General features: G+C 42.4%; 1 protein-coding gene across 1 annotated transcript in view; it reads right to left on the bottom strand.

The window, feature by feature from the left end:
- Window positions 1-21,332, bottom strand: part of TRPM8 (transient receptor potential cation channel subfamily M member 8) — a 116,349-nt gene that overhangs the window by 55,370 nt on the left and 39,647 nt on the right. Inside the window, exons 5-10 of the mRNA XM_074968163.1 lie at window positions 18,509-18,665; window positions 13,683-13,860; window positions 12,449-12,621; window positions 10,942-11,116; window positions 9,069-9,136; window positions 4,147-4,344 (exon numbers count right to left, since the gene is read on the bottom strand). Coding sequence (XP_074824264.1) covers window positions 4,147-4,344; window positions 9,069-9,136; window positions 10,942-11,116; window positions 12,449-12,621; window positions 13,683-13,860; window positions 18,509-18,665 — 949 coding nt within the window. The remainder of the gene's footprint in view (window positions 1-4,146; window positions 4,345-9,068; window positions 9,137-10,941; window positions 11,117-12,448; window positions 12,622-13,682; window positions 13,861-18,508; window positions 18,666-21,332) is intronic.

The following is a 21,332-nucleotide window of genomic DNA, read 5'->3' as shown; positions in this document are numbered from 1 at the left end:
TAGGCCAAAGGTGCAGTTTTGTTTCTGACCTGTGGGGTGGATACCACATCACTGTTAAAAGACTGTAATTTCACTCCAGCTATTAAGAATCCAGCAGCCTATCAGTTCTTTCACTTCTCAGCATAGCCATGAGCTGGGTTCAAGAATAAATTCCTACCTCTGCCATCTCTGGGATGGTATTGCATAATGTGGTGCATTATAAAAGGTTTAAACCTTCCTTTAATAGCAACCAATATTTGATGTTTTAAAGACGATACTGCACAAGACAGGCAGTTGGTTTGCTCCATCATCTTGTGATATGCATAAGCCATGCAGAACAACCACCTTGCGTTGCAGTCTAGATAGAGAGATTTATTCCCCCCACCATGGCATTCCCAGAAGGGCACAGAATTGCAAATGATACACAATAGTCATTGCAAGAGTTCAATGGAGAAGTTTGGTTGCTTGACTCTGACGCCTAGATTTGTAAAGATTATGTTAAAGGACATTCATCAAAAAAAATAAAATAAAATCATGATGAAAATGAAGCTAAGAAGAAAAAAATAATCAAAAAGAGTACAGAAAGTAATGGCACATTTTCCATAAACTTAACGTTAGGAATTTTAACAGATGTTCTAACGAGCAATCATTCCCCCAGAGATGATCACAGCCATAAAATAATTGACCAACTGAAAGATAAGGAGACCCTAGGATGAAGCACTGGGAAAAGAAATTGAGAAAGCCAATTACCACATGATAATGGGTCCTTGAGTGAGTGCTATTATGCACTGCATTTCTAAAAATAACTAAACATTAAGGTTTTCATCAACTCAGTTTTTTCTACCACTATTAAAGAGGGTAGAAACACAGCTGAAACAGCTCAGCCTGCTGGTTAGGTGGCAAGGGAATCAGATTTTTATCCTGAGCATGCCAACATCTCCAAGCTGGCAGCACTGCAGACACAGCACTTTCAGGCATCATGGCAGGAAGGCATAAGCCACGTAAACCACCCATAGTGATGTCTAGTGTCCTGAGGCTCTCTCTCTTGTGTTAAAGTAGCAAGGGAAAAGCAAATCTGCTGGGAAAAGACAACGTTAATTTTTTATCTGCACCCAATGAACAGTAGTAGTGAGCTTATACGTCACTGCAGGAGATGGGTGTCTGTGGTGTACTGCTGTGATGAAAGAGTGGCCAGTGTGCGTACAAACTTAGTATTGCTAGCTTCGGCCCAGTCTAGAAGGGGAAGGGGGAACTTGTCCATGGCATTGTTAAGCCTGAAAGGAGGGGAAAATAAGTGAAGAAACTTGAGCAATGTTATACATTTAACATAGTAAGCTTGTTGCCATAAGAAAACTATGGAAAAAGAACAGAATGATATTGTGTCAGCTCAGAGACATTCAGTAGTTATAATGCTTGTTTAGTGAATGGTTGTGTCAGTCAACCCAGACACCAGCGTTTTTCTTCTTTACAAAGCTTACATAGGAGCTGCCCTGCTCATCAGATCAAAGGTTCCAAGGCCAGAAGGGACCATTGTGATCATCTAGTCTGACCTCCTGTATAACACAGGCCAGAGACCTGCCCCACAATCATTCCTAGAACAGAACTTTCAGAAAAAAAAATCTAATCCTGATTTAAAAGTGGTCAGTGATGAAGAATCCACCATGGCCCTTGGTAAGTTGTTCTGATGGTTAATTATTCTCATTGTTAAAAATGCACACCTTATTTCCAGTCTGAATTTGTCCAGCTTCAAATTCCTTTCTCTGCTAGACTGGAGAACCCACTGTTAAATGTTTGTTCCCCATGTAGGTACTTCTAGACTGTGATTGAGTCCCCCTTAACCTTCACTTTGTTAAACTAAACAGATTGAGCTCTTTGAGTCTATCACTATAAGGCTGTTTTCTCATCCTTTAATCATTCCCGTGTCTCTTCTCTGAATCTTCTCCAATTTATCAACATCCTTCATGAATTGTGGGCACCAGAACTGGACACAGGATTCCAGCAGCGGTCACACTAGTGCCAAATACAGAAGTAAAATAACCTCTCTGCTCCTACTCGAGATTCCCATCTTGATACATCCCAGGATCATAGCATCATATTGGGAGTACATGTTCAGCTGATTATCCACCTCTCTCCCAAATCTCACTGCTTCCCAGGATAGAGTCTCCTATCGTCTAAGGATGGCCTACATTCTTTGTTTCTAGATCTCTATATTTACATTTAGCTGAGTTAAAACATGATTGCTTGCTTGTGCCCAGTTCACCAAGCAATCCAGGTCACTCTGAACCACTGACCTGTCCAGTTCATTTTCATTCCCCCAATTTGTGTCATCTGTAAACTTTATCAGTGATGATGTTATGTTTTCCTCCATGTCATTAATAAAAATTTTAAATAGCGCAGGGCCAAGAACCAATCCCTGTGGAACTGTACTGGAAACAAACCCGCTTGATGATGATTCCCTGTGTACAGTTACATTTTTAGACCTATCAGTTAGCCTATCAGTGGTTCCTCTAGTCCAGTATCCTACCACGAAAAGCAGCTAGTAGCTGACACTTTAGATGAAGGTGTAAGGAAACATGTAGTAAGTAGTTATGGGATAACCTGCCCTTAGTTGAAGTTTCTTCCTAACATCCATTGATTAGAATTTGGCTTGAGCCCTGAAGCATGGGGGTTTACATCCTTCTTTAAGCACCTTGGTATTTTACATTTTAATCCTCATTATAGTAACCCTTGGTGTTCTTGTTATCCAGGTAAACATCCCATCTTTTTAAAACCCCTGCTAAGCTCTTGGCCACAAAGGTATCTTGTGGCAAGGAGTTGCACAGGCTAAATGTGCACTGTGAGAGAAAGTGTTTTCGTATTTGTTATAGGAAAGCTCTTTAAATGTTTAAAATACTTTAGTGCTTAACTGTAGCCCTTTCCCCGCTGGTCCCCCTTGTGACAGGTTCGGTCACAGAGACTCCCCTCGAGACTGTCACTCGATGATCTGGAATACCACTGAGAACAACCCTCCTGCCAGTACAGGTGCCCCTCCACTCCTGTCTTGCTGAGTTAGACTCTCCAGTCAGCTCCAGCACAGACCAAGAGGTTGGGACATGCCTCTCTGCAGTTCACTGAAACTGAGATTCACTCAGCCCAGGGGCTTCTCAGTTAACAGGGACTTTCCCAGCCCAGTGTTCAGCCTTTCTGGGAGTCTGAACTCCAAATAAATCCGTTTTATTGTGTATAAAGCTTATACAGGGTAAATTTGTAAATTGTTCGCCCTCTATATCACTGATAGAGAGATATGCATAGGTGTTTTCTCCCACAGGTATTAATCACTTACTCTGGGTTTATTAATAAACAAAAGTGATTTTATTAAGTATAAAAAGTAGGATTTAAGTGGCTTCAAGTAATAACAGCCAGAACAAAGTAAGTCACAAAGCAAAATAAAACAAAACACACAAGTCTAAGCCTAATACATTAAGAAACTGATTACAGGGAATATCTCACCCTCAAAGAGGTTCCAATAAGCTTCTTTCACATACTAGACTCCTTCCTAGTATGGGCCCAATCCTTTCCCCTGGTAGAGTCCTTGTTAGTTCCAGCAGACATCTCAGCTGGTAAGCAGGGGTTTTCTCATGACTGGCAGCCCCCTTTGTCCTGCTCCACCCCCTTTTATGGCTTTGGCACAAGACGGGAATCTTTTGTCTCTCTGGGTCCCCACCCCTCCTTCTAAATGGAAAAGTACCAGATTTAAGATGGGTTTCATTATCTGGTGACATGGTCCCATGTCACTGTAAGACCCCTCGTCTCCATTCTTCCTGGGTTGGCCCACGTACACAGGAAGGCTGGCAGGTAAATAAACCATGTACAACCAATTGTCCAAGTCAATGGGAGCCATCAAGATTCTAAACCACCATTAATGGCCCACACTTTGCATAATTACAATAGGACCTCAGAGTTATACTTCATATTTCTAGCTTCAGATACAAGAATGATACATGCATACCGATAGGAGGAACATATTCAGTAGTTTATAACGTTTGTTATGATACCTTACAAGAGACCTTTTGCATGAAGCATATTCCAGTTACATCACATTCATAAGCCTGCTTCCATACAGCATGTGGAGTGCACCGTCACACCCCGCTCCTTTCTGTCTCATCAACACTATGGCAAAGCACCTACCCATCTGATCCAGCTTTCAGTTTCCTCTTCCGTGAGTCTCGAAACAGTGTGAGGCAGGTATCGGAGCAGCCTCTCCTTGACAGATGAAGAGGCTAAAGTGCCTTCTGCCTCCACTAAGCTCGCTATTACATCAGCAATCTGGCCTGAGCCCTCCACTGCTATGCAGGGAATTTTACTCTTGATGGCAACATTGATAGCCTAGGAAAATACAGCAGAGAGGGAGAGAGATAACAGTCATTAATAAAGGTTCAGGCTATTTGAAGTCTACTGTTCAGTAACCAAGTGAACAATTTTTGGTATGGCTTGTGTGCAGGCACTGAAGAATTCCCCAGCTCCAGCCAATATTTTCACTATTACCAGCGAGGGACATTACAATGCCAGTTCTTTACAATGGCCTCTAATTCAGTGGTTCTCAAACTTTCACACAGCAAGCCTATGAGTGCGACCCCCCTTATAAATTAAAAACACTTTTTTATATATTTAACACCATTATAAATGCTGGATGCAAAGCAGAGTTTGGGGTGGAGGCTGACAGCTTGCAACTCCCCCGCCCCCCTGCATGTAATAAACTCGCAACCCCTGAGGGGTCCCAACCCCCAGTTTGAGAACCCCTGCTCTAATTCAATAAGAGCAGAGGGCCATGGAGAGTTGCATGGGTGCTCAGGGACAAAAAGCATAGTGGGGCGAATGTCAGAGTAAATAAAGAAAGCAGGAAAAGTAGGAGGAAATTGCACAAAAGAGAAGGCATTTCCAAGATTGGACAATGCTGCCTCCTGAGAAATGACCTGAAAGTTCTCCTTGCTGGCTTTATGGGTATCACTCTTGTTCAAGAGAAGCACCAGTAGTGTAGCGGGCTCTGGTCTATTTGCTGAAGGTGTGGGAACTAGACCCTTACATCCACACAGGATTACTGTAAATATCAGGTTATATTATTAAGATTGTATTTTTATTAATTGCACACAATGCACCTAATAATTTTTGTTAAGTATCACAGAAGAGCTTTACTCAGATAGTTGCTCAATTGAGTTAGAAAAATTACCCTTTTATGTAACCAGACATTAGAATGAGGACACGTCAGCCCTATGTCATAAAGAGCATATACAGGTCTATTAGTTAATATTCAGCAGGTGGCTTTAGTTTAGTTTGCCATTAGCAACAGAAGTTTATCCAGTGGAACCCTATTCTTACTGAATGTTAATGAGACAGGAGAAATAAAGGCACGTGACCACAGAGCAGAGAGAACGTCCACCAATGATCTGAAAATACTTGGGGGAAAAGGCAGATTTATTGAACAAAAACTACTCTTGAGCAGTCAAACACAAGCACATAGTATGCCTTCCAATTGGACAATGGATATATGACATAAGCAGCTTGCTTTCCATGCCAGTTGGACCAAGGATCTTTTCCTGTGTGGGGCATAGTGAACGTTAAAATAAGGAAGGAGCCTGAAAGATTTCCACATGTATTCTGCTTAAACTGAAGCCAACGATCAGAAAAGAAACACACAAGCCTTGTGTATGGCCGCCTCTCAGATTCTGCCAATTGCTGACATCAGTAAGACCTATCAAGCATGACTATTCAGTTGGGGGTCTCTTTTAGCAGGAGAAGTTGACAGCTTGGAAACTATTGCTATGCCTCCTTGGACTAAAACAAAGTTTTATCTGCTTCTGGAGATGATCACTCCAGCCATGAGCTGTAACATCTGAACAACATTCCAGTGTCACTGACAAGTAATTGGTCAGACTGTCACAGACCCTTGTCTGGATTATGGGCCAGTTATTCTTCAAAGTTATTAAACACTTCAAGAACTGTCCATCTGATTTTAAGTTTGAATGCCTTATGCACTAGTTACTTGGGTTTTGGATTAATATTCACAGTACCATAGAATCATAGAATCATAGAATATCAGGGCTGGAAGGGACCTCAGGAGGTCATCTAGTCCAACCCCCTGCTCAAAGCAGGACCAATCCCCAACTAAATCATCCCAGCCAGGGCTTTGTCAAGCCTGACCTTAAAAATATCTAAGGAAGGAGATTCCACCACCTCCCTAGGTAACGCATTCCAGTGTTTCACCACCCTCCTAGTGAAAAAGTTTTTCCTAATATCCAAGGAAAAACTTAGGCTACTTATATTTTGTTAAGAATACTAAACCTTAAACTCAGTACAGTGTAGAACTCATTCTGTTTGCTTGAGTAATGGTTCTATATGATGCATAAGGATATAAGTGATGGAGTCATGGCCAAAATTATTAACTTGGGTGCCTAAAACTTGGCACCTAAAACAACCTGAAGTTCATCTTAAAAATATTTGATTTGTGATGTTAAATGAATTGACATTGCTTTAGAAACAAAGAACAATTTTAACTATTAAAATTAAGATTGAGTGTACTGAAACAATTAAAAATCTATGTTAATTAATGCTACCAGATGCAAATACCTGTGGGTAAAGCCTACTTAATGCAGGCATATTAGAACATCATTCAATCAGTGACTCTGGGGACATACTTTAATATTTCGCAGTCTGTGAGTGGCATTGACAAATTGATTAATTAACATTGGTGAAGAAATTATACAGATGAATTTTAGTATTGATTTTGATGGGACTGTGATCATCAGTATAACATAAGTTTAATTGGCATGATACATTTATATATTAAAGTCATCTATCTCCGTGAGTGTTGGCAGCAACAAGATTGATAATCATTTCTAATCCTCTTCTGATGAGACAAGTACTAATCAGCTTTGATTATTTGTACTGGATTTATTGTATTTTATAAACACATCTTGAAAAGTTTGGGTTACAGCTGGACCTGACAAGAGTGTCAATAACTCAATTCATCTGCCTAGATAGCTTCTCTGGAACACAATCCAACTCATTATAGATGGTCCATGCCATTCATGCAGCCCCAGACATGAGGTTATAGACTCACACATTTTAAGGCACTAGGATCAATTCTATTATGTGTGACTGTAGCAATTCCCCCTGTCACCAGCAGGCTTTGAACCCTGAACCTTCAGCACAGATTTCCACCACATGAATCACCAGAAGAGCCACAATATTGTACCAGATTTCCCCATGCAAACCTGTAGCCTCGGTATCCCCTCCTGGCACTGCTTAGCACTACCCACAATGCCCTATAATTGGTGAGCCTCTGATACACATTGGTTACACAGATATGGCAATTTCTTCCAATATCCTTGGAAACCTTATAGTATTAACTTTAAGTATCTTTGGAGTCCATTGTATTAAATGCAAAGGTAATGTACTATTGTGGACTGGGATCGTATGCTGGGGGAGATGTGATGTGAACCCAGGTGTGGCAGGGTGCTGAGCAGGAACTGCTGAGCCAGCCCTGTGTCACTCCAGCTCCAATTAAAGGAGGTAAATTGGACTTGGTTAGACCACCCGGCCCTAATTGGGGAAGCAGGGACAGCTGCTGCCTAATTAGGCTGGGGCTGTATAAAAGCCTCAGGGGAAGGAAGCCAGGGGTGAGCAGGCAGAAAGGGAAAAGGCAGGGAGTGGAAGCAGGGAGGTAGCGCCCCCCACAGATGGTAAAGGTGGTGGGAGCACAACCTGTAAATAAACTGCACCAGTGGTTACTGAATCCAGGGTCTCCGAGTGACTTTATCAGCCCAACGGGGCAAAAGCCAAGATAGCCCTGCAGCACCTTGTTACACCTGGGAAGTGTGATGAACTTCAAAGGACTGTACTGAGCGTGTCAGATAAGAATGGGATTTCAGATAATCTGTCAAGTGGTTTGCCTGGAGAATCTCTAGGGGAAATTTGCATTCACTTCCCCATCTCCAGTTATGCAAATTCCCAGCCTTTTGAAGCTATGCCTGAGAAGAGGTCCACGCTCTACTGATAACCTGTTCAAAATCAAAGGCCCAAGCTGTATACAGGAAAGACTAAGTTATTATAGGGGTACTAGTCCTGAGCTGAACTAGTAACCACAGAAGAACCCCTTGGTGAGGTGTTCAAGGACTGACTCCCACCACAGCCCTGGCGGGGATTGGGGGTGGGGGGAGAGGGGTTGATCTCTAGTAAACGTATTAACACGTGTGTAGGTTCTTTTATTGTTTTTCATATGTTTTCTCTGTAATGCTTTCACCTTAAGAATAACCCTGTTTGCTTAGAAAGAGCTGTGTGGTCACTTGTTAACTGCTGGCCATTACAGCTGTTCATAGGCTCTGGAGAGAAAGCCAAGTGCTGACGTTGGCCTGATCAAGCAGTCTGGGTTGCTGGGAATATCACAGCAGAGGCAGGGAACTGTGCAGCCTGAAAAAAACCCAGTCGAGAGAGAGAGACCTGCATCTCCGCCCAAGAGAGGTGACTGCTGAGGGACATAGAGTGGGTGCCCTTGTGGACCATGATGGGGAAATACAGATGCAACTGCCCTGAATTGTGACAATTGGTATAGCCCAGAGCTGCAATTGCAGGGAATGTCCTGAATGGGATTGAGATGGAGCATGCCCAGTGCAGATAGAATCCTCATAGAATTTTGCTGTTAAACTCTAGACAGTCTCTATTGATAATGTGTGAACTAAGATTTTTCAAATTTCAGTGGATATTCACAGGAACAGCAAAAGGCACATCTAACACAAGTCCCTGCTCCGAAGCATAGGGCAGTACACATTCTCAAATTAAAGGTCACCAGAGTTTGGTCTGGTTTTTTCTTCAGCCTCTTTCTCAGAAACAGCTTATCCATGTTGGCTGAAACTTCCTAAAACATTTCAGCCTGAGGCAGACATGTGGCATGGAAAATTTCAGCCCAAATTTGGAAAAGTTAAACACAATTGAAAATAGGGTCTAATAACGGGAAGTGTCAGGCAACCTTAATACTTTGCTACCAACCTCACCTAGAATACAGTTAAAATTGGGACAAGACACACTTAATTTTTCTGTCTTATTTTCAGACTTACCTTCAAAGTTTCTTTCCCTCCTCCTTGGGTGAAACACACAATTGGAATCTTCCCACCATAATTAGAATCTGAAATATACCAAAGAAAAGGGAGAGGGTCTCACTTTGCAGTGTTGATATATTTGAACAATTTTTATACTTCACAATAACCACTTATGCAGTGGTTTATTGGATTTAGCTTTGATAATATTTTAAACACAAATACTCGTATTCCTGGCTTTCAGCTGATTTAACCAAACTCTTTAAAAGTCATCTACTCCATTGTTACATGACCTTTAGTTATTCTCACTAACCCATTTTGCCTAATCTAGTGTCAGACATCAACACTGAGATGCAGTCTTCCCAGAAGTAACAAAGCAAGGCTAAAGTCTTAAGTAATTAGTATCACCAATGTACAGTGCTTAAAAAAAAATGACATGATTTTGATGGCGGGAGAGCTTATTTGCATGTTGGTTTCTGACCCTTTAGTATTCAGGTATATTGCCTAGCACCCAACAGGAGCAGAGAAGGAATTGTACTTCAGAGGCCCAACACTACTCATGAGTCAGGTCAGATCGCTCCTTGGTCAGGGCTGTGCACAGAGGCACAATTGTGCTTTTACGATAGGTAGGGTTTGAGCTGTAAATTTAGATCTACAATTTTCACACACACAGGTTTGGGACTGCTTGAGTTCAAGGTTTTGAATTACTCTGGTATAGAGTGGGGGATACCTGAAACATTCGTATGTTAGCTCAGATTACAATCCCGACCGGAAATTGGGAGTGTCAGACTGTTTAGGCCTATGTCAAAGTCTGAGATTCTTTTCTAAATCTACCTACCACAATCCTGTGTTTGTACTATCTATACACAAAAATATATACCTGCACACACACATAGGATCATGGTAGGTAGATTTATACATTAGTAATTATTAAAGGAATAAATTAACCGAGAAATTAGGCTGAAGGACCATTAACATGAATGTAAAATTTAATCATTAGAAAATCAAAATATAGCACCTACAATTACATCTAAAGGGTTTAATGTAATAGGAGTTTCATATGTTAAACACTAGTTGATAACAAACAGCATATTTATTGAAATTAAAGCCATGTGATATGTTTGTGCAGTTTTATTGCCTGAGTGAATATATACTTAATAACACTAATGTATAATACTGATTTTATTTATTTCAAAATGATTCATGTAGTGGCTAATAATCAGCATCAGTTATTATTATTTATATTAACATAGTGGCTAGGAGCCCCAGTCATGGTTCCCACCGTGCCATGTGCTGTACAAAGTACCACACAATAAAGACCATAAACATCATAATAAACAAGAAGCAACAGTCGGCCTAAAACATACAGCTAGTTGAGTCCAGAGGTGTGACACAAAGGCAAATCCCAGATTCCTCAGGCAACCCTTCCCCCATCACACCAGCATCTGTCAAAAGGGATGAATTCCCAACACACAGAGAGTAAGGATAGAAAGCAACCTGGGCCCATCAGGTGATCTCCTCTGACACAGCAAGTGAAATTGCTTTGATTCCTGAACTGAAAGGAATGTTTATCCCATATAGTACTTGAAACCCACCTTACCCAGTAAATTGTGCTCTGTGGTGAACCTCAGATAGATTATTGCATGAGTATGTAAGCTCCTCTTATTTGTACCTTTAAGAAGCATGTTCTCCTTGAAATACGCACAAATCACCATGGGTCACATTGACGGTATACCGTCAGAAGCCTTCTTTGTTATTAGGCACATGATCAAAAACACTTGTCATCCATAGCATGGCAACATGAGAAAACTTGTTTCCTCCCACAGTATGTTCTGTAGCATCAAGCCCTGTAGCACCTGAGCAGAATGATCTGAAGTTAGAGAACTGCACCAACCTGGGATAACACGTTCCGAAATGTATTTTTCTAACTGTGTCCGTAGCTTAGCCTCTATTGCTGGATGTCCATGGGTGCCGTTATCGACCAGCAATAGGTGGGTGTGGTTATTGTCCAGGCAATACAATGGGTCTCTCTTAAGGTCATCCATTATGTAGTGGGCTGAATAGTACCCCTAGAAACATCAGCAAAGGGTTTCCATTGAGATCGGAAGGGCATGGTGCATACAGTACTTGAAATGGGGACACAGAAGGTCGGTGGGCATGACTATTGTTCTCTTATTTTCCAGATTTTAGCAGCATAAAAATTTCCAGACCAGGTCAGACCAAAGGTCCATCGAGCCCATGGCCAGCACCAGCTGCTTCAGAGAAAGTTGCAAGAGCACTCATAACTCAGTTATGGAATAACCTGTCCACAGAAGACATTCTTTCCTTCCCCCATGCGACGGGTTTGTGCCCAGGAGAGTGAGGGTTTACACCTCCTATAATTTCATTTTATATAACGGAACTGTGGATGTTCTCATCACTCATATAGATGTCTGGTGATTTTTGAATCCTGCTAGGCCATGTTGAAAATTAACAATTCATTTCTCCTCTGTTTTAACCACTTCCTAATTTATGACCAACCTTTACCCCTCACCCCAAGACTTAATGCTACTTAGTGAGGGTTTTTGTCAATGGGTTTTCAAAAAAACCCCAAACAATCTATTGTCTCCTTTGTCTGCTATTTTGCTGTTATGCTCTAAGAAATCTAGCAGAGTGGACGTAGGATAAGACAAGCTGGTTTGTTCCTCCTCCTCTTCAGTTGAAATTTCTGCCTTTTACCGACATATGCAATAATACTGTTGCATTACAGATATTTCTGGTAGATACCCCAGTTCAATCCAAGCACTACTGAGTGCCTCTTTGCATTCCCCCAGCCTCTAATGCTGCCACAACTTTATATTCTTATGCCACAGCAACCAGTGGCTGCTGGAATAACCTCTTAAGATCACTAGCAGATGAATGAGTTAGAGCAGCCTAGCTTACCCAGGCACATGGCCAGCACCAGAAATGGGACAACACAAACGTGCACAAAGACACTTTTGGACCACCCACCTTGTTCCTGTGCGGAAGTGCAGCTCAGCTGGACGAGAGACTATATTGCCCCCTTCTCCTTTTTTGAATCCACCTGGCTGAGTCTAAGTGGCACATCTTTTCCAAAACCCAATGCACAATTTGTGAGTGCCATACATCTCATTTGTTGTTTAACCATTATCTTTAATAGGCAATGACTATTTTACAACACAGTGCAGCACAAGTTCTGTAGCAGGAAGAGTTTCTAATAGGACCTCACATCCAAATCAGCCACAGGCCAATGGCATCAGGCTCCATGCAGATAATGGTATGGATGGAGAGCAGTGAGGCATTTACCGAGAGTAGACTGCGTTTAGTCAGAATATAACTCAGTTTTGCAGGGTTTTCACTGGCTTCCCATGACCCCATTGACAGCACTACATGTTCCTCACCTCAGTATCGCTGCTTCTGATCAAACTATCCCGGTTGGAAATCATGCCCCAGGCTGCTATGCCGATAGCCACCACGTTCTCCTCTGAGCTCCTACTGATGGTGTTGTCTCTCACCACCTCTCCAATGTATTTCATCAGTCCATAGTGAGTGCCTCCTGTGAAAATCCAGGCCCCTGCAGATGGCAGGTACCAAATGAAATTTAGCCACAGACCTACCACTGTGCACAAAAATTGTTTTCTCTTTATAAATATGTGCGTGTGTCATCCCCAATTCTCCTCTGCCCTGCATCTCGTGTAGTCATGAAGGCCTGTGTTACGTGGGTGCAAGAAGCTGATGTGGTAGTACTGCGCACCAATGCAAGTGACAACACAAAAGGGCAAGGCAGTGGGGATTTTGGCCCTTGGGGTTGTTTACCTTCAAGACACTAAGCCAACACATTTATCCTCACTAGATCACAGGAGATATGTTAATTCCCATATGATACAGGAAGAAGAGATGTTAGGAGATTTACCCAAAGCTACAAAGGACACCCTTGTCAAAGCCAAGAATGGCTCTCCACCCAGTTCCCAAGTCATTAGGCCATACTTGTCTGAAGTGGACTAAACAGGCAACAACTAATAGAAAGCTCTGCCTCTCTGCTGAGTATTCACAGCTTCTTCTTCTCCGCCAGACTTATTTGGCAGAAGGCTAATATACCAGCCGACTGAAATATTCACCTCTCATTTCAGCTAAATCACAATTGCACTCGCTGAACCAAGTTCTTCACTTGCTTGAACAATTCTGACTTCAAAAAGGGATTACACTAGATGTGAATTTGTATTAAAAAAACTTAGCCCAGGTTTTTTAATACAAATTATTATGATTTCTATTATCCTGCTCTTTGTGCCAATGGCTACAACTGAATTCACAGGTATTAATTGCATAAATGATTGTAAAAGGCATGGGAACACTCAAAGTGGCATCAGAAAAGATAGACTTGCCCCAAGATATATGCCTAGTTTTTTCGCCAAATTAAGCCCACATTCATTTAACTAAAAGACTCTCATGGACTTCAGTGGGACCAGGATTTGTGTCTTGATCCATATTCCCTGATAATCTATTTTCCTTTCCCTATATTAGGGTCTAACATCACAGTTTATCCACTATACTGACAAACCAAGAGATACCAGGCTAGCCCAATGATGGAAAACATAAAAACCAGTAGCTTCAAGGCAGCCCAGATACCCCTTTTACCTTTGGACTGGGCAATGTAGATCAGCCTGCTGAATATCTTGCGCATCCGCGGCTTTAGGGCAAAGTTTTTTGCTCCCCCTGTGACTGAGATGACAAGGTTGGGATTTTTCAGGTGCCAGTGTTGAGTCATCAGATCATAGAGCATTTCAGAGTCTGTGTCGTAGGATAACCGGATGTACTTCAATGAGAGAGGACACAATGCAGGGTTAGCAGCAATAAATGGCAACAGAGTAATTCCATTTGGTCTCAAAGCGATGGCCTGGTTCCCCACTCCCTTGCCCTCCATGCAGTCATTTATATCTAGACAAAATACAAAGCAGGTGTCAGAATGATTCCATTAGGTGACATTTGTCACCCGCATTGCACAGTAGTAAATGACCAAAGTGCAAAGCAATGGAGAATCAGGCCCAGTGTGTGTTTTCTAAACACTAATTTTATGGCTTATATTTTCCCCACTCCTAGGACACCTGAATAGAGATGGGCTAAGTTTTTCAAACAAATTTATTCAAAAAATGCAGTTTCAGCCAACCTGAAACTATTGGTGAATTTGATCCAATTAGTTTTGGTTGGGAAAAAAGTTATTTTAAGGTCAGCTTCAGACAAAGGATGCGTTCCCCTTTCTCCGCCCTTATAACCTTTAGCCCAGTGGTTAGGGCACTTGCCTAGGATATGAGACCCAGGTTTGAGTCCCCACTCTGGATCAGGGACTTGAACTCACATCATGTCTCTGCCAGGTGAACATCCTAATCACCAGGCTGTAGGCTAGTCCAGGGTAGGTGGCTCCCAATCTCTCCTACCGAAGCTGTTCCACTTGTATCAATTCTTAAATATTTATTGGGCCAGAGAGAGAGAGAGAGCGAGCATGGCTCTCTGCATGGTGATTAAGGCTCTCACCTGGGAGGTAGCAGATGGAGATTCAGATCTTCTCTCTGCTTGTGATTTACCTGTGCATGAAGTCATCAGCTCTGAGGAAACTCCAACAGCATGTCTCCCCAGCAACATGGGCTACCACAAGCACAGTCCTGTTCTCTGCTCTCTGCACTGGCTTTCCAAGGAAAACTCAGCCTTGTCTACACTAAAGGTAAAAGTCGATCTAAGCTACGCAATTTGAGTTACTTGAATAGTGTAACTCAAATCGACATAGCTTAGATCTACTGACCTCAAGGTCCACGCTATGCGACATCGACAGGAGACGCTCTCCCATCAACTCCCCCTTATTCTTCTTGAGCAGGTGGAGTAGAGGAGTCTACGGGAGAGCGATCGGTGGTCGATTTAGTGGGTCTTCACTAGACACACTAAATCGACTGCCGATGCATCGATCGCCAGAGTGTCAATCCTCCAGTAAGTGTAGACAAGCCCTAAGTCACCTGCATGGTCCCAGCGAGGCATTTAATGGCTTGGGCCCATGATGTTTAAGAGATGTCCTAATGCTTCAAGGTGGAGACTGTGTTCAACGAATCCACCCCTCAGGCACCATGGAACTTCCTATCAGAAGGATAAAGCTTATCACAGAATCATAGAATATCAGGGTTGGAAGGGACCTCAGGAGGTCATCTAGTCCAACCCCCTGCTCAAAGCAGGACCAATCCCCAATTAAATCATCCCAGCCAGGGCTTTGTCAAGCCTGACCTTAAAAACTTCTAAGGAAGGAGATTCTACCACCTCCCTAGGTAACGCATTCCAGTGTTTCACGACCCTCCTAGTGAAAAAGTTTTTCCTAATATCCAACCTAAACCTCCCCCACTGCAACTTGAGACCATTACTCCTTGTCCTGTCATCTTCTACCACTGAGAATAGTCTAGAACCATCCTCTTTGGAACCACCTCTCAGGTAGTTGAAAGCAGCTATCAAATCCCCCCTCGTTCTTCTCTTCTGCAGACTAAACAATCCCAGTTCCCTCAGCCTCTCTTCATAAGTCATGTGTTCCAGACCCCTAATCATTTTTGTTGCCCTTCGCTGGACTCTCTCCAATTTATCCACATCCTTCTTGTAATGCGGGGCCCAAAACTGGACACAGTACTCCAGATGAGGCCTCACCAATGTCGAATAGAGGGGAACGATCACGTCCCTCGATCTGCTCGTTATGCCCCTACTTATACATCCCAAAATGCCATTGGCCTTCTTGGCAACAATGGCACACTGTTGACTCATATCCAGCTTCTCGTCCACCATAACCCCTAGGTCCTTTTCTGCAGAACTGCTGCCTAGCCATTCGGTCCCTAGTCTGTAGCGGTGCATTGGGTTTTTCCGTCCTAAGTGCAGGAGCCTGCACTTATCCTTATTGAACCTCATCAGATTTCTTTTGGCCCAATCCTCCAATTTGTCTAGGTCCCTCTGTATCCTATCCCTGCCCTCCAGCGTATCTACCACTCCTCCTAGTTTAGTATCATCCGCAAATTTGCTGAGAGTGCAATCCACACCATCCTCCAGATCATTTATGAAGATATTGAACAAAAAGCTTGTCTGTGCAGAAGACCAAGCTTCCTTGCGGTCTGGTCCCAGACTGTGGAACGAGCTAAGACTCTTACAAACCTCACCACGTTCCACTCCAAGCGCAAGGCACACTGCTCCAACGTGCCTTCTCCGCACACACAGGCTGCACATATTTTAGGGAAAAAAATATAAGAACCCCATCACAAAACGGCTGCATTGCGCATACACACCCCTCTGGGGACAGCGAGAGAGACAGAACAAACCCCCGTCGTGAATATTAGTCCTGTCGCTTAATGCACTATTTATTATTTGGATATAGCACAGTCATGGACCAGGACCCCACTGTGCTAGGCATGGTACAAACAGAACAGGGACAGTCCCTGTTCCAACCAACTTATAGGTGTAGAACTCATATCCCAGACAATTGCACTACTTTGTTAATTCTGTTTGGAGTACTACAAAGCAAGGAAACAGATTTTCAAAAGCACAAATGGCACTGAATTCCATTAACTCCCAAGGGGCACTTAGGTCCCTAAATCTACTTGTGCATTTGAAAAAAAATCTAGCCCAACATCAACTGATCCTCACAGGAACACACCCATGGAGACTTTAATGTCATCATTTTATCACACATAGAATAGGCCATGGAACCAGCCTCCAAACTCCGAGAAATATGGAGGATTAGTAGGAGGCCAGGACCATCCACAAACCTCCCTGCATACCCTGAGGATACTGGAGAGACTGATGTCTTCTGCAGCTGGTGGCCACCCTGGGAACCTCCTCAAAGGGGAACCACAGTTCACAAGGGACCAGTGCCACTGAGGGATGTATTATTGTCCTGCCCTGATCTCTGCCTGATATATGAAAGGATGATGTGCATCTCTTCTCAGCCCTGGCCTGACCCACCTTTTCTCCCCAAGCCACTTCAGCCACTGCTCACCCTTTACCCTACTACATAGCACCCACCTCTGGACAACACAAGTGCTGAACGTGTAATGGGGGAAGCTGTCAGATGGCAGGTGCCAACTCACACACAGATCTGCACGCTAAGGGTCCCCTTCACAGGTACACCAGGGATCAGGCCGTTTATTGATTAGCAAGAGAACCAGAACTTGAAGACTTGAATGTATGCACCTTGCTTTACAAGTATTGGATCACATTTATATAACAGATCATAGGAAGGTGGGGAGAACAAGCAGAACCTGCTCCCCTCCAGCTGCCCTGCAGTTCAGATGACATGCTTAAGACAATCAATTTTATGTGCCCATAGCTCCATTTTAACAGTGACCATGGTGGGCACTTCCATTTTTTCATATAGCCCCCTTTAAACACTTATTCTAAGTACCATAATCTGGTTCTTTACAATATGGCATCTCCAGCTATCACTCAAAACAGACTTCCTCTCTCCACTTACAATTCTTTTGTTCCTTTTTCATTGTGCATAAAGCTAGGACTGATTGTATTATATGCCAGGATGTTAATAACCTCAATGAACAAACCAAGCAATGTTCCTGAACATCTCAGAGCAAAAATAAGTTTTTCTTTTTTTTTTATTAAGGTGCTACGGGGTCTTCAAATATGGCCATCTGAACATTTAAAACTGGGCATAAGATCATCCAAAAGTCTCCTAAATCCATATTGAGCTGTGCGAAAAATGGGAATTTTCCCTGCAAGAAATTTTGCAAGAAAAAATTCCCAATTGAAATTTTTCAACCCAACTTTTTTCAGTATTCCACAGAATTTTTGCATTTGAAATTGAATGAAAACAATTTCATTTCAAAACCATTTTGTTTCTAAATGAAATTTTTCATTTCGATTTTTGAATTTTTTGGTTTCTTTTAAGGTTTTTACCCACTTGAAAATGTGTGCATGTGGTGGGGAGTGGTTAAAAATGTGGTAAAGTGGGGGCAAATTCATTTGTGACTGTTTCCCCAACTTTCTCCAGTTGGAAAAAACAAGAATTTCAAAACCAGTGTTTTTTTTCCAAAAATAGTTTCAGTTCATATAATTTCAGAAAAACAATTTTTTCTCCAAAAAGCACATTTAACCCTATTTTCCAACATTAAAACAGGTCAATTTTAACACCTCTGTTAAACTTTAAATAAGTTGCCATTTTCCAAATTGCTCAGCACCCAGCAGTTCTCACTGACTTCAGTGGAAGATATTGTGGGCTTAGAATGCTTGGAAAAATCAGATTGCTTATTTAGGTACCTAAATTTAGGTTCCTTGTGTTTGAAAAATCTAAGCCTTTTTTTCCCCTTTTGATTGTTTTGGCTTCTTTTTAATTATTCTGAATTTATTTCATAAAGGCTAATGCAAAAAGCCACAGGGCAGAAGCCATTTATGGATAGGCTGGAGTTAAAATACCCAGTGGCAGCTCAGCAGTTACTCACCTTCCCTCTTTTCCCAAGATTTTCAAACTGAATGTCACCAAAAGCATCAGTGGGAAGTTCCTTTGTGTGTTTCCTATAACTCCATTTCTCAGTGTTATTTACCTGCGTCCCCTCTATATGTTGGCTTTTGGAATACCCACACTTACACAAGTTGTCCCTGCCAAGAAAAGTGAATAGAAAAAAGAAACAGATTAATATATTTTGCCCAGAAAACTAATACTCTTCTCTTTCAGTGATTGATAGCATAATGACAACTAAGACTGGTGAGCAGTTTTTCCACATGTATTTGGCAAGTAGGTTGGCTGGACATCATTCAACTATAATGTTACAACTTATGCTTGAATAAATAGGATACTTCTAAATGGGAATTTAAAGTTTTATTCTTGAACAAGTTATGGTGCTTGGACAGAAAGATTCACAAGGCCCAAGGTGAAATGTAACATCTATAGCTGAGGTCTACGCAAGTGGGAAAGACTGAAGAAAACTAAAACTCAAGTGCTAACACGTATTTTCAAGTATTCGTGTCATGGGCCTATCCAACAAACAAAAATTATATTTTGTGTTCTAACTCTGTAACATTGCAGAAAGACCTCAGCTTGTGTATGTACAAAATCAAACACATGTGTCAACACCTACTCTGCTCCATATTAGAGGGGCTCTGACCTGTTTCTTGTTTAGACAATGAGGGATTTTCAAATCCCTCTCCCTTTTGCTGTGCTTTAGCCAGATTGAAGCTCAGTTTATTAGTGCCTTTCGGATGGTTTCCATCTTAATGTGCTAACACCATAACATTTGCTTCTAAACTAAATCCTGCCATGAGTCAGATGATGCCAACTTGAACTTAACTATCTTAACTTCACTATCTGAGGCCTATGACTTGGGGACTCCCAATGACTACATCCCAGGATCATCTCAACATGTCTTGGTATCCACCACCCAGATAGATTGAAAGAACATATAAAAGTTACAGTATGTGACTCCTCTTGAGATAAGCCCTATACGCAGGGCACCAGGTGTTCCACCACCACCCAATTTACATCATGCCACAGAATTGCGCTCCAGAATCTCAGCTTTGCTTTTAATAAAAGAAAAATTTTCCTTGTTCTTATGCTTGTGAAGATAACCTTGAAAACATAGAACAGGAAATCAATTCAATGCAATAAATCAATGCAATGCACGTGGCACCCACCTGAGTCTGCAGAAAGCTTTAAACAGTAACTCCAAAGGGTGTGACCAGCTCCATTCATTTTACTCGAGGCTTCATGAACTCTGGTGTTTTCTAAGATATATGGGATTCAGCAATTCTGCCACAGATTTGGCCATTTTGCTGCAGCTGCAGCCAAGAGCCCAGCATTTTGTTACAGACAGAGCACAGCCCAATATCTGCCTCTTGCTTTCCAACTTTCCTCACAAGGCAGTGTTATTGGATTACACTGCGGGAGGGATAGCTCAGTGGTTTGAGCATTGGCCTGCTAAACCCAGGGTTTTGAGTTCAATCCTTGAGGGGGTCATTTAGGGATCTGGGGCAAAAATTGGGGATTGGTCCTGCTTTGAGCAGGGGTTGGACTAGATGACCTCCTGAGGTCCCTTCTAATCCTGATATTCTATGATACACTGCAGGCTTCTTGCACGGGTTCATGGTACCAAGCAATAGGGTTTATGGAGCTAAAGTTGGAGTCCGGCTTGCAGCCAAAGGAGCTGGAAATGAAGGCTACTGAGATGAGGTACCTGAGCCATTGAAGCTATCTACAAGGTCCCCTTTCTCTGGATGAGGATGCGGGTTCTGAGCTGGGTTACCTGGACAATATTGCAGAGAGTGAAAATGGGCTGCTTACAGTATAGAGGGAAAACCCATCCTTAGAAATAGTCACTGTCAAAAATCATCAGAAATTTTTGGCCCATAAATATTTTCAACAATGGGTTGAATAGGTGGTTGGATAGCGATGTGTGGGTGGTGGGAGGGGAGAGGGAGCTGGGAATGAAGCACATTTCATGGTAACAGAATATATTCACATTGCCTTGAAATTTAGGGGTGGATGATGCAGAAATTGGTCCCAAGGTGTTATGGGGTACACAAAGGCTGTTAATAAGTGTGGAACTGACCGGCTAAATCCTTTTTTCTCTGAAGTAAGATATATGAATTGCTGTGGTGGGGGTGCAGGCTGTGAACTCTATTCATAATGCTAAACAGCATGACACAGGTGCTCATCTGATGCTAATTATATCTTCGAAAAATCAAAAAGTAAATGCCAGATCATGTAATAGTGGCATCCCACCAAATATCATTGTGAAGTACAAAGGCAACAGACCAAACAGACTTTAAAGTGAAGACATGAACAATTGCCTAGGTCTTTAGGCTTGACCGGTAATCTGAGACAGGAATGGCAAACCGCAGCTAATGGGAGCTGCGGGGGGGCCGTGCCTGCAGACAGTCAGTGTCAGCAAAATGTCTGATGGCCTGCAATCAGATTATCCTGATCGGCCGCTTGCGGCCCACGGGCTGCCCACCACTGCTTTAGAGGATATAGCTCAGAGCAAGTCTCTTTAATGAGAGGATTCTAATATGCTTCTCAGCAACACTGCAGTTCATGAATATTAATTAGTTCTCTTACTCAAGAAATTTAAGTGTACTCCAGACAAATAAGCTGGTAAGGTTTTGATGTTGTCCTGCATAAGCCAAAGATTTGGAAGAGACACTTGATCCAACACCATCCAAACAGAGCGGTTTTGGACTGTTGGAAGTAGCCCCTAGGGTGAGTCTGTATGCGCATGAAGCTAATGGAATGCAACCCAGCTGGACTCCAACCTCCATTTTTGTGCTGTA

The sequence above is a fragment of the Natator depressus genome, chromosome 11, assembly GCF_965152275.1.
Source record: "Natator depressus isolate rNatDep1 chromosome 11, rNatDep2.hap1, whole genome shotgun sequence".
In the NCBI taxonomy this organism is placed as follows: Eukaryota; Metazoa; Chordata; order Testudines; family Cheloniidae; genus Natator; species Natator depressus.
The sequence above is the reverse complement of the archived record's forward strand: the minus strand, read 5'-3'. Positions and strand labels throughout refer to the sequence as shown.